General features: G+C 37.5%; 1 protein-coding gene across 2 annotated transcripts in view; it reads right to left on the bottom strand.

Moving 5' to 3' along the window:
- Nucleotides 1-2,265: 2,265 nt before the first annotated feature.
- Nucleotides 2,266-15,732, bottom strand: part of LOC135208677 (uncharacterized) — a 113,758-nt gene continuing 100,291 nt past the window's right edge. For both annotated transcript variants that reach the window (XM_064241116.1, XM_064241117.1), the window contains one exon: nt 2,266-4,830. In XM_064241116.1, coding sequence (XP_064097186.1) covers nt 4,704-4,830 — 127 coding nt within the window. In that variant the 3' untranslated portion in view covers nt 2,266-4,703. The remainder of the gene's footprint in view (nt 4,831-15,732) is intronic.

Genomic DNA, 15,732 nt, shown 5'->3' with positions numbered 1-15,732 from the left:
GGCAGTTGATAAGCCAATCACAGGACTGGAAACTCTCAGTCTCTCTCGAGAGTTCACATGGGTAGGATCTATGTTTCACCTGTCCTGTGGTATATGTCTTTCAGGAGAGGTGGAACATATCCTGCCTATGTGAACCCTCGAGAGAGACTGAGAGTTTCCAACCCTGTGATTGGCTTATCAACAGCCAATCAGGAGCGTCGTAAGGGAATGGCCTAGACATCAAATGCACTGTTGATGTGAATCTACTATAGCTAACGTCCTTTACCTAGGAGCGCCCAATGACCTACAAATGCCCTCATCTTTCGACTGCTCACCTGAATGTGCGTAAAACACAGGTAAGTGGTGTAAAAGCAGAAAATACGTGAGCTGCAATTGGTGAATAACTGCCTGGTTTAAAGTTGGCGCTGATATTTGTCAACATAAATTCAATATTTTTCCACTTCTCTTCTTTGTTGACAGTTAGGAGTGTGTGTGTGTGTGTGTGTGTGTGTATGAGAGAGAGAGAGAGAGAGAGAGAGAGAGAGAGAGAGAGAGACTGGTCGAAGAAAATAGGACGGAAATAATCCTGGTAGGTAACGGGGCGTGGGTGGGGGGTTAGTCTTATGCTGGTTAACGGTGGGGGGGAGGTAAGGGGATAATTTCAAGGTAGTTAAGGCGTCAGGTCAGTTCATAACTAGTTGTATGAGACCACCTGCCGAGGGAAGGCCATTTTAGTTAAGCAGGTTTAGGGAGTAAACACGAGTGGTGTGGTTAATGAGACACCGAATTACAAACACTTGTTTATATATATATATATATATATATATATATATATATATATATATATATACTTTATTTACGCTTGTAAAAACATTCGACACATATCGATGGGCATCCAAGTATGTCTGTATAAATGGTGTGTTAAAGATTATATATATATATATATATATATATATATATATATATATATATATATATATATATATATATATGCATGTTGGTATGCCCCAAGTATGCTGTTTCTATTACACCAGGTAGAGTCGTGATGACAAAGACACATTAATGCACAGAGGATGCCATAATTACGTAGCCAGCACCAAACCATAATAATAGTGGTAATGGCCAAATTGCCCTTTATAAAAAAACTCACTTGATCTAAAGACACTGGCGTTTATGCATACGTTTCTCTCTTTTGATTCATACTTCAGGAATACAGAAGGAAGGTGGTGTAACATAAAACAAAAGAGTAAGAAATTGACCAATATTGTTATGCTTCATATTCTGGCATGTGACTTCATAACTCGGCATGTGTCCAGCAGTAATGACAGATCACGCGATTGTTTGTTTACCTTTGCTTGTGTATGAATATACTGACCCGGTTCGATCCAGTACACCCATAAAGGTTGATACAAAGACACTTAACAATATATATCGGGAGGATGAAATATGATGAAATATGTACGGGATAAAGGACAGGTGGATATGTGTCACTGTCGGAAGCGATCGATAGGTGTATTGTATATTTAAAAAAAAAAAAATATCAAGACGAAAGAAAATGTGAATGCATTGATAGACTTAGTTACGTCGTTTAACAGTGTTATTTGATTTTATTGGTAAAAGGAGAGATTCAATTTATATTATAACGTATGGTAGAAAAGAAATTACATTGTGGTAAAGTAATATCATAATTATAAAGATAAGATTTCTAACGTGTTAAGCTCAGCCCCGAAAAAATGTAACACAAAGAAACTGTGGTGACATCATTGACTGATTGATAGGTCGATAGCAGCGTTGATTAAATACGAGAGAGAGAGAGAGAGAGAGAGAGAGAGAGAGAGAGAGAGAGAGAGAGAGAGAATTCTCATGGAGTATGTTGAAGTCGGCGTAATGTCTGTATGTATGTGGCATTGGATATGTTTGCGGGCGACCTGAGAGAGCTACATGTTGCATGATAGAGTGTGGCACCGATCGATCTGTGACGTCACGTCCTGGAAGGGCACTTGTGCCACCGAAACTATACGTTTCTCTAGATGTTGTTGCTCAAGACCCCCTCGCCTGAGGGGGGGGCCGAGGTCTGTACTCAGTAGCCTTCAAGGATAGGTCAGAAATTTAGGGGGACCTCCTGGCGTTCCTTGAGTCTGTGTCTGGATGAGCTCATTGTTTACATTAGTGTATGTATGTATGTATGTATGTATGTATGTATGTAATGTAGGTATGTATGTGTATGTATGTATATGTATGTATATGATATATATATATATATATATATATATATATATATATATATATACTTATATGTGTGTGTGCAAGTAAATAAAAGCTATAGTGTGTGTTCTTTCACGAAAAAGCTGTCTGTTTATCAGTTTTATCACTAAATCACAATCAATTTGTAATCCCTTCCCAAGGCTTTATCACGGGACGTAAAGCAGTGGTCAGTTATACTTGGAGAAAGGTTGCATGGAAAAGGAACTTGTAATATATATATATGTTTATACATATGCATATATTTATAAATATATATATGTGTGTACATATACTATATTATTCTTTTTTTTTTCATGGTCATGGTACCTATAATCGATAGTAATGGGCCCGCACTTTAAATAAAAGCAAAACACTTAAGATTCTGTTTTTTTTCTTTTTACCCAAAATCCTTAAATAAAAACAAAACTGAACCTCATACAACAAACATAGACAGCAGAACTACAACCTGCAACAACACGAGTTGCAAGCACAACCCAACTTTCTTGCACTGTGACAACAACGTGTGAAAACTGCTCGATTCTCTTCGTTTGAGAGTAATACTTTTCGATGAATGATATATATCAGTACATTTCGTTCAGAAAGAAACAATAAAGATACACGGAGTGAAGAAACATGCTTTTCCTGTGTCCTACAATTACTCACTTGTATATCATTAAGATGAAATGATTTTTGTATACCGTACTAGTTGGACTAGTTTGCCTGTGTGTGTATGTGTGTTTATTTATTTATTTTTTTTTTTATTAAATAATGATTTCATATTTACATGAGGTTTTGTGGTATCTATAAAAACATCCTTCTACAGCCTTATCACAACATGATATCACAATGTTAAAGTCGTGCTATTAAATACCTAAGAGTAAAATAAATTTAACAGACGTTTTTTTCTTCTTCGTCGTCTTCTCCTTTACAAAGAACTGAACCGGTTATGATGACATTTCTATTCACAGTGGAATCCTAATCTAAGGTACAAGATTTATGGAGGTCAAATAAAAATGTTGTTTCTCTCTCTGATATACAAAGTTACATTTGGCATCTCAAGTGAAGTATAGTAATGATAAATGTCGCCCGTCCTTTGCACCAGCCGAGTTTGGAAATAAATCAAATGGATCGAAAATGGCGAGGGGAGGGCGGGGTGGGGGTGGGGGATTAAAAAAAATGGCCCCGGGGTGGAGGGGGAGGTGAGGACTGTATTGAGATTGGTGCCAAGACGTTGGGTAGGAAAGCAATGCACAGGGACGTTTCTCTCTCCCTTGCTATTGATCTTCTCAGGTGGGCATTCTAATCAAGTACAAACCTTTAAGGATACCGTTTCATCAAGGATACTCGGCAAGTTCCACATTTGCCTTGGCTGCTACAAAGGACAATTAGCGTGAAGGTGTGTGTGTGTGTGTGTATGTGTGTGTGTACGTACGTGCGTGTGTTCACCCCCAGCCAGTTCCCTGACATCCTGAGGAGACACGCACCCATACACATTTAACCAGTAGCCATGGCGACACTGGGGTCTCTTACACGTCTTTAACCAAACTCCTTATAAAAAAACTTCCCTTTAGGGTCATTGTCACTACGTCCATAATGCTTTGTAAGTGGCCCGCTTGACCTGAACCTGACCCTTTCCCTCAGGGGAATGAGCAGGAAAGTAACCTTGGGTTGTTTATCCGAAGCCTCGGTTGCCTGGAGATAAGTGAATCAACGGAGTCGGTCAGCCACGCGTTCTGCAACAACGTAGAAGCCCTCCTCCTCCTCCTGGTCCTCCTCCTCCTCCTCCTCCTCACCTCGACCTCTCTCGAGGTCTTAACGAACGGCGGCCGTAGAGCCACTTTCCCACCGGGAGAGTGCGTGATGGCTGAAGGCTATATGCCCTCTGTACTCTGATCAATGAACACGAAGTGCACTAACGCGATATTGGGCTCACCTCCTCCTCCTGCTCCTCCTCCTCTCGCCACCCCAAATACAGGAGAGGGAGGGAGGGGGCTATTACCTTCGATTTCAGAGGGTGCGTGGAACGTTGTCAAGTTTCAGTTACGGAATTTCTTGACCAGTTAATTAATTATTCATATTGTGGATTATTCAATCAATGGTGAGCTGGTACTAAGGATAAAATCTCTTAAGGACAGCCCGGTGTGTGGGCTGACCTTCTAACCCGTTTCTCTCTCATAAAATGAGAACTTTCTATGACGTTTCAGAACCTGAAACAACGTCCCATTCAATGCAGACACTTTCCTATTTCCCGCGCCATTGTTCCAGTGGGGAACCTCTTACTCTCTTTTGAAAAATCACCTAGTTACTCTCCCACAGGCAGACTCTTCAAGAACCAAGGACACGAAGGTACGATTCGGCGGGGATCGAGCGTATCTTTTCGATGTCGAACCAACCCCCTCCTTCTTCAGGGAGGAGGAGGAGGAGGAGTAGGACAGGGCGAGGAAGTCTGGTGGACGGGCGTGGGCGTAGGGTGCCGGACCTCAGGTGTGGACCTCATACCAATCCCTTTGGAACACGGGCTGCCTCGGCTTGTCCTTCTCCTTCCAGGCGGAGACAAGGCTGGTCATGGAGTTGGTGGCGCCGTGGTTGACCACACCTCCCAAATTTCTGGAAGAGAAGATTCGTCGTTACGATTCTGTTATTGTTACGCAAGCTATGAGTATAACATGGGTGCCCCATCAAATCATTGACATAATAATAAGAAAAATAATGGTCCTATGTACATAATGAATAAATGTTTCCAAATGCATTATATATATCGCATACACACATACATACATACATACATGCATGCATACATACATAAATACATACACACACACACCTATATATATATATATATTATATATGTGTGTGTGTGTGTTTGTGCGTGCGCGCGCGTGTGCAAGAACAGGTTCATGTGGATATACATATTCACTGAGAAAGAAAAATTTTTGTTTCTGTTTTCATTACAAGAACGAAAACAACTTTCCTGTAAAGAATATCTTTAGGAGAATGCATTCACCTCTTGATTCCCTGTTCAGTCTTAGACCGCTTTGTAATGAAAATTTTTTCAAGTGATGTTGGTTAACTAAGCAGAATCACACACATATAAGTGTAAATCAGCCTGAAAATATGCATGAAATCATATGATATATGTCCTGTACCTTTACATAAGTTCATAAATAAAACACTCGGTGAATGCAGGTAGGAATGCAAATAAGGCATCATTCATTCATTCATTATTCAGCTTAACCTCTAACGTTTACAATCTTCTTCTTCCTACTTCTTCAGAGACAAGTTCACCAACGTAATTCGGTCGAAGAACCGAACTATAGATCTAGAACTTTGTTCGCCTCTGTTCTTCAAAGGGAATTGTTCACGCAGAGAAGAACAAACAACGGCAAACTCACAAAACCAGTTTCCAGTGTCGTGACAAGCGACAGGGATCAGACTAATGGAATTCCATGGAGGGATCATAGACTCCAGTTCAAACGCAGTCAGAATGTAGGACTCAACGAGGCACGGAGGAAGTCAGGTGAGTTCAAGACGTTTCACTGTCTCCACAATGAACTTGACAGATTGACCAGACGCACTTTTATAGCCCAGGCCTGAAGGAAGCGAGAAAAGGCGAAAAGATTAAGGATACAGGAGTCGGGAAAAACCGGGGCTGGAAGAGAATTCCAAAGTTTGGTTAGTAGAGGGAAAGGAACAGTTATCGCCTATGGTACATTCACATCAACCGTGCATCTGGTGTCTAGGCCAATCCCTTACAACGCTCCTGATTGGCTGTTGATAAGCCAATCACAGGGCTGGAAACTCTGTCTCTCGAGAGTTCACATAGGCAGGATATATGTTCCACCTCACCTGAGGGATACTTTTGAAAGACATATCCCTCAGAAGTGGAACATACATCCTGCCTATGTGAACTCTCTCAAGAGACTGAGAGTTTCCAGCCCTGTGATTGGCTTATCAATAGCCAAGCAGGAGCGTCATAAGGGACTGGCCTAGACATCAAATGCAAGGTTGATGTGAATTTACTATTGCCTTTCGGTTCCTTCACTGTTAAGCTCCGGCATTCTTCCTTTTCCTTACTTTCACTTGCTTCCTTCTGGTCTGGGCTAGAAAAAAACACCAAGTTAACCGTTAATTGTTCTTTGACATTGTCAGGGACATTTTTCGTAATAAAGAATCATTCAACTTCTCAACACAACAGGAATGAATCAAGTCATCGGTATGGATACCTCGATAAAACACGACAGAAAAATCACTAAAGTATATTAACAACTGACCTGAAATAACAATAATGTACACATAAAATGACAATATCATCATCATTATCATCAACGTCATTATCAGTGACGATGAACATAATCGTATCGGAAAGACGCATTTCACAAAGTGTAATAAACATTAACCTGCAATAGAATATGATCATTAAGTGCAAAATGAATGAGCGTTATGTAAGGTATAATATGAAAACGAAAGGGTATTGCGTGAGTACATAATGTACCGCATCTTGGGTCAGGTCAACAGGAGAATTGTTGGGTACCAAGAGATGGCAGACAATCCCTTAACACATATGGCTCTACAACACTTGAAGAAGGTGGGGGGAGGGGGGAAGGGAGGTTCAGGAATGTGGTTTCGCGAGACTATTCCAAAAGACAAAAACTTAATGGAGTTTATGTGCGCGACACACACACACACGCGCACACACACACACACACACACACACACACACACATATATATATATATATATATATAATATATATATATATATATATATATATATATATATACATACACGTATTAAGCCACAAATGTCCCTTTAATATCTAATTCGCTCTACCTCGGAATTAATATATTTAACCGAAGAGGAATTTTTAGTTAATAATTTCGTCGGCTCACCGGGCGCGAACCTCGGAACCTAGAAATCAGAACGTACAGTGAAGCTCTCTAACCACACAGCTATATAATATATGAATATATTTATATATATATATATATATATATATATATATATATATAACCTTCCCATTATTTGTAAATATTTAGCTAGATTTTATAATAATTAATTTTCAGCACAGACTTTCAATTTACCAGCATTTTATCTCAGTTATCTAGATAATAAACTGCGCCAAAATAAGAGAGAGAGAGAGAGAGAGAGAAGAGAGAGAGAGAGAGAGAGAGAGAGAGAGAGAGAGAGAGAGAGAGAGAGTGCCTGGCCCTTGAAACGGTAACAATTATTGCGTATCTGTTCTGCACTGGGTCTCCTTCGGACACAATAATTCAATTTAAAGGTTCATAAGTCATTCATGAAGTCCGTTCTATTTCTGGCGGTATGTTTCGGCTCCTTAATTTAGATTCAAACGTGATTTATCTTCATGGCGATTCCGTCACTAAGTTTTTATTTTTTATTTTTTCATTCTTAAAGTCTGAAATAAGGGAAAATGTTTTTCGGGAGGGAAAAGTTATCCACTAATATCCTAAAAAATGAAGTGAAGTATATATATATATATATATATATATATATATAGATTATATATATATATACATACATACACGCACTATATATACATGCATATACATATACATATAATAAATATATATATACATATATATTCACACATATACATACATATACATATATATGTATATATAAACATATTAAATGTATATGTTATATGTATGATATAAAACGAAATAATATTGCAAAAATAAAAATAATACATAAATAAATACTCAAATAAGTGTTACAAAGGCATTATGAATGTGAAATACATGTATATACGTAAATACATAAAGCTACTGTGAATAATTTGAAACTCACTTAAATACGTAAATACATAAAGTTAAAGTGATTGATTAGGAAAGAGTAAATATGCAAAACAAAGTTACGGTGAATTTAAACAAGAGGAATTTGTATACACATAAAATACGGCCACTGTCAATAGAATAGAGTGCAAATTAGAGTGACTTATGGTAAAATAAAAAAAATGTTTAAAAAAAAGTATTTAAATACTTATGTACAGAAAATTTATTTATTGAGAATTTGAATATACAGTTGTCCCAGTGAAAAGTGTCAAAGACACAATAAGTGAAGATCAGTAGCTCTTCTCTCTCTCTTCTCTCTCTCTCTCTCTCTCTCTCTCTCTCTCTCGCTATAAGAGTCGACTTGAAAGGTCGGTGAAAAGAGCAATAGCCTCTTAAAGGAAATGGTTATTTTAAATCTGATGGATAACTAAAGAAGGTCAAGAGTACAGGAGAGAGACGAGAGGAGAGAGAGAGGATGAGAGAGAGAGAGAGAGACGAGAGAGAGAAGACGAGAGCGAGAGAGGGAGAGAGAGAGAGAGAGAGAGAGGAGAGGAGAGAGAGAAGCAAATAAGGTTTATGACGATCAATAGTGAAGTGGCAGCAATCAGAGTATGATTGAAGCAATACATTGATGGGTACCAGGCATCAAATAATAAGATATTGCTAAGTCACTTCGTTTGTTTTCCTTTTGTTTGTTTGGTTTGTCTTTCTGTTCGTTTGTTTGTCAGATAAATTACCTTCTATCTTCTGAGGTTCACTTTTCATATTCATAAGGAGAAAAACTTTATGATAACAATTTAGTGATGCTTTAGCACACACACACACACACACACACACACACACACACACACACACACACACACATATATATATATATATATATATATATATATATATATATAATATATATATTGTCTAGAACAAGAATAGCTTGGGTCAACATTATTTTGACATATCAAGTTGATTGATAATCCACTCAAGACTTATCACCCTCCCTTCGTATAATATTTCGCCAATGACATACATGCTAACATACGCACACACAATTAGTTCTTGCGTGCGCACACACGCGCGACCCACGTGAACTTCAACATTAACCAATAACAGCTGATCATTGTTTCATTTCACTTTAACTTTCGCAATACGTCAATTCTTTCATTTCAAAGAGAATCAATTGCCGTGAGAAGATTTTTTTTATTTATACAAAGCCCTATGAGGGCTATTCATTTGACATTTATTATATCTGAGCAATCCCTGATGAAATAATGGCGAGTCTCGACTCGCTACATCAATTGTAATTCATCATTTTCCTTCAGTTCTTCATGGTATTCTCGTCTTTCCTCTGTAATTCCAAAGTTCACTAATACAGTTTGCATTGCAGTGACCGACCTTGACAATGTTCTTCCACGTCAGTTATCGTAAGACAGCAGTAACCACCGGTATAAATAATTCACAAGCAAAAAGCCAATTATTGACACATACCAGACCGTGACAAGATCAATATAATTATCAGTCCCGGATAATTCATGGATCAGTTGCAATTTGGTCCTAGTTACGAAAAACACCTTTGTCAAACGCAATTACTGACATGCCTGACGTCATGGTAATTTACCAATGGAGTTCTTTTTGATGCAATGCATTTGCACGCGTTACTGTCTGGCTAAAAATCTTTATTGCTTTTCGCTTGTAGAACTAGACTCTATTATCGAGGAATACGTAACCGGAGAGCTGGGATTGCTCTTTTATCTACGTATCTTCATTAATAAGAAGACGTCCTACTGAAGTGGAGTGGTTCTAGAGAAAAGCAAAACACTTTCGTATCAATTAAGGACGAAAAAGTGTTTAAAAATGTCCACAACATCTGCTCCTGACCCTTAGTGTATTTTTAAAGAATACTCGACCTCTGCACACTGCGTCACTCACCTCTACCTTTGAAATACTCCAAGTGACTGGCTCCCTTTCATCCAATGTAACTTAAGCTCCAAATAGCCATTATTTTCTTGGTTCCCCCTCCCTCTCGTCTTTCATCTTAGCACTCGAGAATTCCACATCCTTTTCAACAACCAACTGTTCCCCACTTCTCTCTCTCTCTCTCTCTCTCTCTCTCTCTCTCTCTCTCAGATGTTATGTTTAAAAAGTAAATCATAATGAATAATATACGACAGATAATATTGTAATATCGAAGCCAAAAATAAATATTAATGGCTCTCTCTCTCTCTCTCTCTCTCTCTCTCTCTCTCCTCTCTCTCCACGTGAACAAACCATGAAAAATAAAAAATAAATTATCCATCGTGTTATCTAAACTAACCCGTTTCTGTGTATTTCAACGTTCCTCAGTCATTTTAAGTCTACACTCTGTATACTACACGAAAAATCATCGTAACAGCTTTACCTTTTATCTTTCATTTGTATTCAACAAATACCACTTGCATAATCTAGTTTCACCTCTTCTTATCAAATTAGAGCACATTTCCACGAGATTCTGTCCATTTTCATTCAGTTCAGACAGTTCGTACCTACCGATAATATATTCTTATTCTTTGGCATCCACGTTTTCTTATTGATTGATTGATTGATTGATTTTTTGCGAGGCAAAAACATCCTTTCCAGGTCTCCAAAATTAGGCCAAAAAAAAAAAAAAAAAAAAAAATTCCTGGCGCTAGCAATATCCTAAAAAGACAAAGTATGAAACGGTAGGTTTCATATATAAACGTGGACACGTACTATGTACCATATATGTATATAATATAAAGATATACATATACATATATATACATATATATAAGTACAGAGAGAGAGAGAAGGAGAGGAGAGAATGAGAGAGGAGAGAGAAGAGAGAGAGAGAGAGAGAGAGAGAGAGAGAGAGAGCGTACTATTCATCCAGTTTTTTCTGTTTTATATTTTTATTTATTTTTTTAAGCACTTAATCGCGCGGCTGCTGCGTGGATTGACCACACTATGTGTCAGCATGGGGGCTCAGTTGCTACTGTGATTGGATACAAAACAAAGTAACTGCGATTTCCGTGTTCGAACTTGGAACTCTCTTCGACAGAGAGAGAGAGAGAGATAGAGAGAGAGAGAGAGAGAGAGAGACCCGTGTCAGTGACACACTCGAAACTCGCATTTATCGCCGTGTCCCATTTTTCAGCCTTTTGTCAGTTTTATCGTCGATGTTTTAGAGTGTATTGTGCATAATTGCAAGGCTTCGTCTCTTTGATGGCCGTTCTCAATGGCGCAGATATGTTATAATTAATATTCAATAGTAACTTTTCTTGTAATTGTTTTATAGGTTTGGACTCTTGAAGGAATTAGTCTTCTTCTTTGGATTTTGGTTACAGAGGTAAGGTATTATTCTTATTATTATGAATCAGAGGATGAACCTCATTCATATGGAACAAGCCCGAAGGGGCCACTGACTTGAAATTCAAGCTTCCAAAGATGATGGTGTCCATTTCGAAAAAGCAACAGAAGGCAACAAGAAATACAGAAAGAAATCAGTTATCAGAAAAGGAGGAATTAATTAGCAAATCAATAAATAAATAGACACAAATGTACTTGAATTATGAAATACAAGGAGTACCCTAACGAATACCACAATTTGGAATCATTTTAATGATTAATAGGTCCTACCCTCTCCCCTAATGATTTGCATTTAGAACAGATGGTGGATTAGCAAATCCTTGCAAACTGGCGTCGCAGCCATAATGGTCACAGCGCCGCCGAGCCGAAAGCCTCTTGCAACCCAGTTTAACCAAACAGTCGAATCTCTGAAAAGCTCATGTTCACAGCTCAGTTAGCGGGGGACACCTTGACCCGTAATTTCCATTTCCGCAAACCGATAGCTTACAATCGCCGAGCATCGCCGTATGCATTCTCGCGCGCGCGCGCGCGCGCGAACGCGAACCAAAATCGGTGGAATCGGTCCGCGCGTCGCTGGAAAGATCTGGTTAGTACTAACCCACTGTAGGTAACAATTCCACAGCTGGCAGCTGACACTCTTTCCTCAGGAGTTTGAAAACTGCTGCTTATCGATTTCGCGTTAGTGGAACATGGTCTCAAATTCATCACGCCGAAATCACCTACACATAGCAGCGGCTCTGTTCATGCTATTGCTGGTGCTAACGGTTGCTATTAAGATAGTGTGGGCGCAGCACTCGCGGTAAATAATGCAATAACACTCCAGTCTCATACTCGGCGAGTTAGCTCTCCACCTCACTTAGCAAGACAAACAAATCCTTATGAGGTCATACCTGAATTACAGCGGCGGAATGAGTCACGTAGAAAAACATTCTATGAAAGAGAGTCACAGTCATGAAATATGCAACCGAACCAAGCCACGCAACTTCAAAAGTGTTTAGATATGCAAAGAATTCAGATAACAGACAGTTAATTAAGTGGGGCGGAGAACTCCAGCCGGGAAGGAGAGGGGAGGCTATTGCGTAGATGCGTCATTGCAAGTGTTGGAAACTAAAGGAATTGTAACCAATATATGTATATATATATATGTGTGTGTACATATATATATATATGTGTATGTATATATATATATATATATATATATATATATATATATATATAATGTCACTGAAATAATTTGCAGAGTCTATCTTTTTATTTAGACTTTGAATCAGTCTATACTTTTTATTTTCTTCATAAGAAAGCTTCTCAGGAATAAAGAAAGATTATTCACGTTACTTCAATTTGCTTTTTATAGTCGAAAATAGGACCAAATAATATATATATATATATATATATATATATATATATATATATATATACATAAAGGTATAGATATCATACAGACAGACGCATATATATATATATATATATATATATATATAGTCAAAACAGTAGGGACCGCATAACTATCCTTGCAACCGAGCGCGGTGCTGGTCACGTTGATATGACAACGAGGAAAATATTCTTTCACGAGACCCGAGGTTCATATTCCATTAGGAGGACTCACGAGCGGCATTTCTGGGAGATTTTCTTTATTGCAGTTTCATGAGGAAACTTTTCTCTTCCTTTTTCATAATCTGACCAGCCGTTTCATTTAAAAACATGGAGTAAATTTTTGAAGCAAGAAACTGTACTTGATTCTCTATATGGGGAGAGCTATAAAACTGATATAACATGTACTGATACACCAGAGGAAGAAGAAGTCATTGAAATCTAATTAACAAAACAATTTTATTAAGACAAAGACTCTGGAAAAGGTAACAATATAACAGATATAATAATAAATAACTCGAAGTTCCTTGAAACAGGCTTAGTAAGGAAACTAGGATTCCTAGATATGAAACTTGGATTTCTATAAAAGAAATTGGAATTCCTGGAAAAGAAACTAGGATTCCGGAAAAGAAACCTGGATTTCCAGATAAGACACTATGTTTTTTGGATAAACTAGGATTTATGGGTAAGAAACAATGGTTTCTGGAAAAGAAACTATGATTTTTGGGACAAAAAATAAAAAGAACATGATTTATAGAAAAGAAACTTAAATTTCTGTTAAAAAAACTACGATTTCTGAAACAAACTAGATTTTCTAGATAAGAAACTTCGGTTTCTGGAAAAAACTAAGAATTCTAGATAAGAAACTAAGATATCTGTTAGAGAAACAGATGTTTGGAACTAAGACCAGGACTTCTGGATTATAACCTGGAACTCCTTGAAAAAAAAAAATCTTTTACCTACACCAATGAGCTACAATGGGTAGAATGCTCTTCGCGTGAATATTAATCGTATACGCTTTAGTCGAATGCGCTTTGACTGAACACTAAAGTTACAAGCTAAGAAGGTTGAATGCCCCATTTCTTTCATCATAGCTATAAATAGAATTAAGAAAACAAAACGAAATGAATAATTTCTATCTGGGTGTGCACGAGAAATTATACAAAATTAGAAATAATATATAACAGAAATGCTTTTTTTATAGTAATAACATACTCGCTGATATTGATATTTCTGTTAAGACTATTGCTACTGCAAAAATAATAATTGATGGTACCAAAATTCAGCCGGGGTAAAATTGATGATAATGATGTATGTATGTATGTATGTATGCATGTATGTATGTATGTATGTATGTAGTATGTATTGTTATGTATGTATTTGTAACGTGTTTGTTAAATGTATAAACGCACACTCACGCACATTAATATATATATATATATATATATATAATATATATATATATTATATATGTGTGTGTGTGTTGTGTGTGTGTGTGTGTGTGTGTGTATTATATTTATGATAAATTCATATTTATACGTATATATGAATATATCTGTGTATATAATATAGTATATGCATGAGTGTGTATGTGCGTGTGTATTTATTTAGAAGTAAACTGTCACGTAATTACCACTAGGTGATAATATCTGAGATGACCTTCATGACGCTAAGGCTGCGATGACAGTGGTAAGGGTACCAAAGACCACCTCTCTCTCTCTCTCTCTCTCTCTCTCTCTCTCTCTCTCTCAAATCCCTTCCTGAATCTAGGAACGCCATGATCCTTCTCTCTAGACTTTCCTAAGACCCTCACGAAAGGTCATCGAAAGTCTTGACACTTCTCGAAACTGGACTTCCTCGTTTGCCGAGGTCCTGATCTCTTCTCTTCTCGGCTCCTATCACCCCACAGCAGCATTCTCCGTCTGTTTGCTCTTCTCCTGCTCGGGCAGACAGACAGACGGGCAGACAAAGAGACAGAGAGGCAGCCAGGCAGGCAGACAGCAGCAGGAAGAGGTTTCTGAAGGAAGGAAGATAACCGGGAGACAATTCCATTGGTCAATGTTTCTTCTGCCCTCCTTTTCCATTTTCTATGACGTCAGGTTTGATGATGTTTTCTCTCTCCTTATTTCTTCCATGAGTTTTTCCCTCTTTCATTTACATAATTAGAATACAATCAAAATAATCGCTCGATCTGATTATGGCAGGTGTCAATAAATGTCAAAGAATCTAAAAACATACAACGGTTCTTGTTTCATTACTTACGAAGTAAACAGAAAAATCTCGGTAGGCCCCAAGCCATATTACTGAAAGAACTTTTTGTGTACCACAGCCTATAAAATTTTGGTAAGAAATCATGGTATATATGATGCTATATCATTTGGAAGTACCCTTGAGATTGTGTAGGACACATCCAAAAATGGATAAGGACCTCTAAACTTGCAATATATATATATATATATATATATATATATATATATATATATATGTATATATATATATATAATATATATATATATATAATATAATATTCAATTGTGAACTTAATATTTGATGCATTTGATGGCAAGTTCGAGGAATTCGTCTGCCCGATCCTTTATTTCTAAATAATAGGAATGTGTCGTCAACATATCTGCTATGTATATATAATATATATATATATCTATATATATATATATATATATAATAATCTGAGTGTAGTGTTAGGATACGACATCCATTAAAATTCATAAGCCATCGACGTGAAGAAAATCTTGTGTCACAACTTACTAGACTGCCCTAACGAGTTCACTGTTTAATGAACGAAGAAATGAAAAATCTAAATCTTAGCCTATTTGTGTCAGCCATTAACAAAGGAGCTGATAGAATGACTGAATAATAGGGTAACCAGTTGAGAGAACATGCTTTCTGCGTCAGAACATAACTCAACGCGTACTCATATTAATCACACGCCCTCCCAATTCAGTTATACGTCGTATGAATGTAT

The sequence above is a fragment of the Macrobrachium nipponense genome, chromosome 35 (genome assembly GCF_015104395.2).
Source record: "Macrobrachium nipponense isolate FS-2020 chromosome 35, ASM1510439v2, whole genome shotgun sequence".
Lineage (NCBI taxonomy): Eukaryota > Metazoa > Arthropoda > Malacostraca > Decapoda > Palaemonidae > Macrobrachium > Macrobrachium nipponense.
The sequence above is the reverse complement of the archived record's forward strand: the minus strand, read 5'-3'. Positions and strand labels throughout refer to the sequence as shown.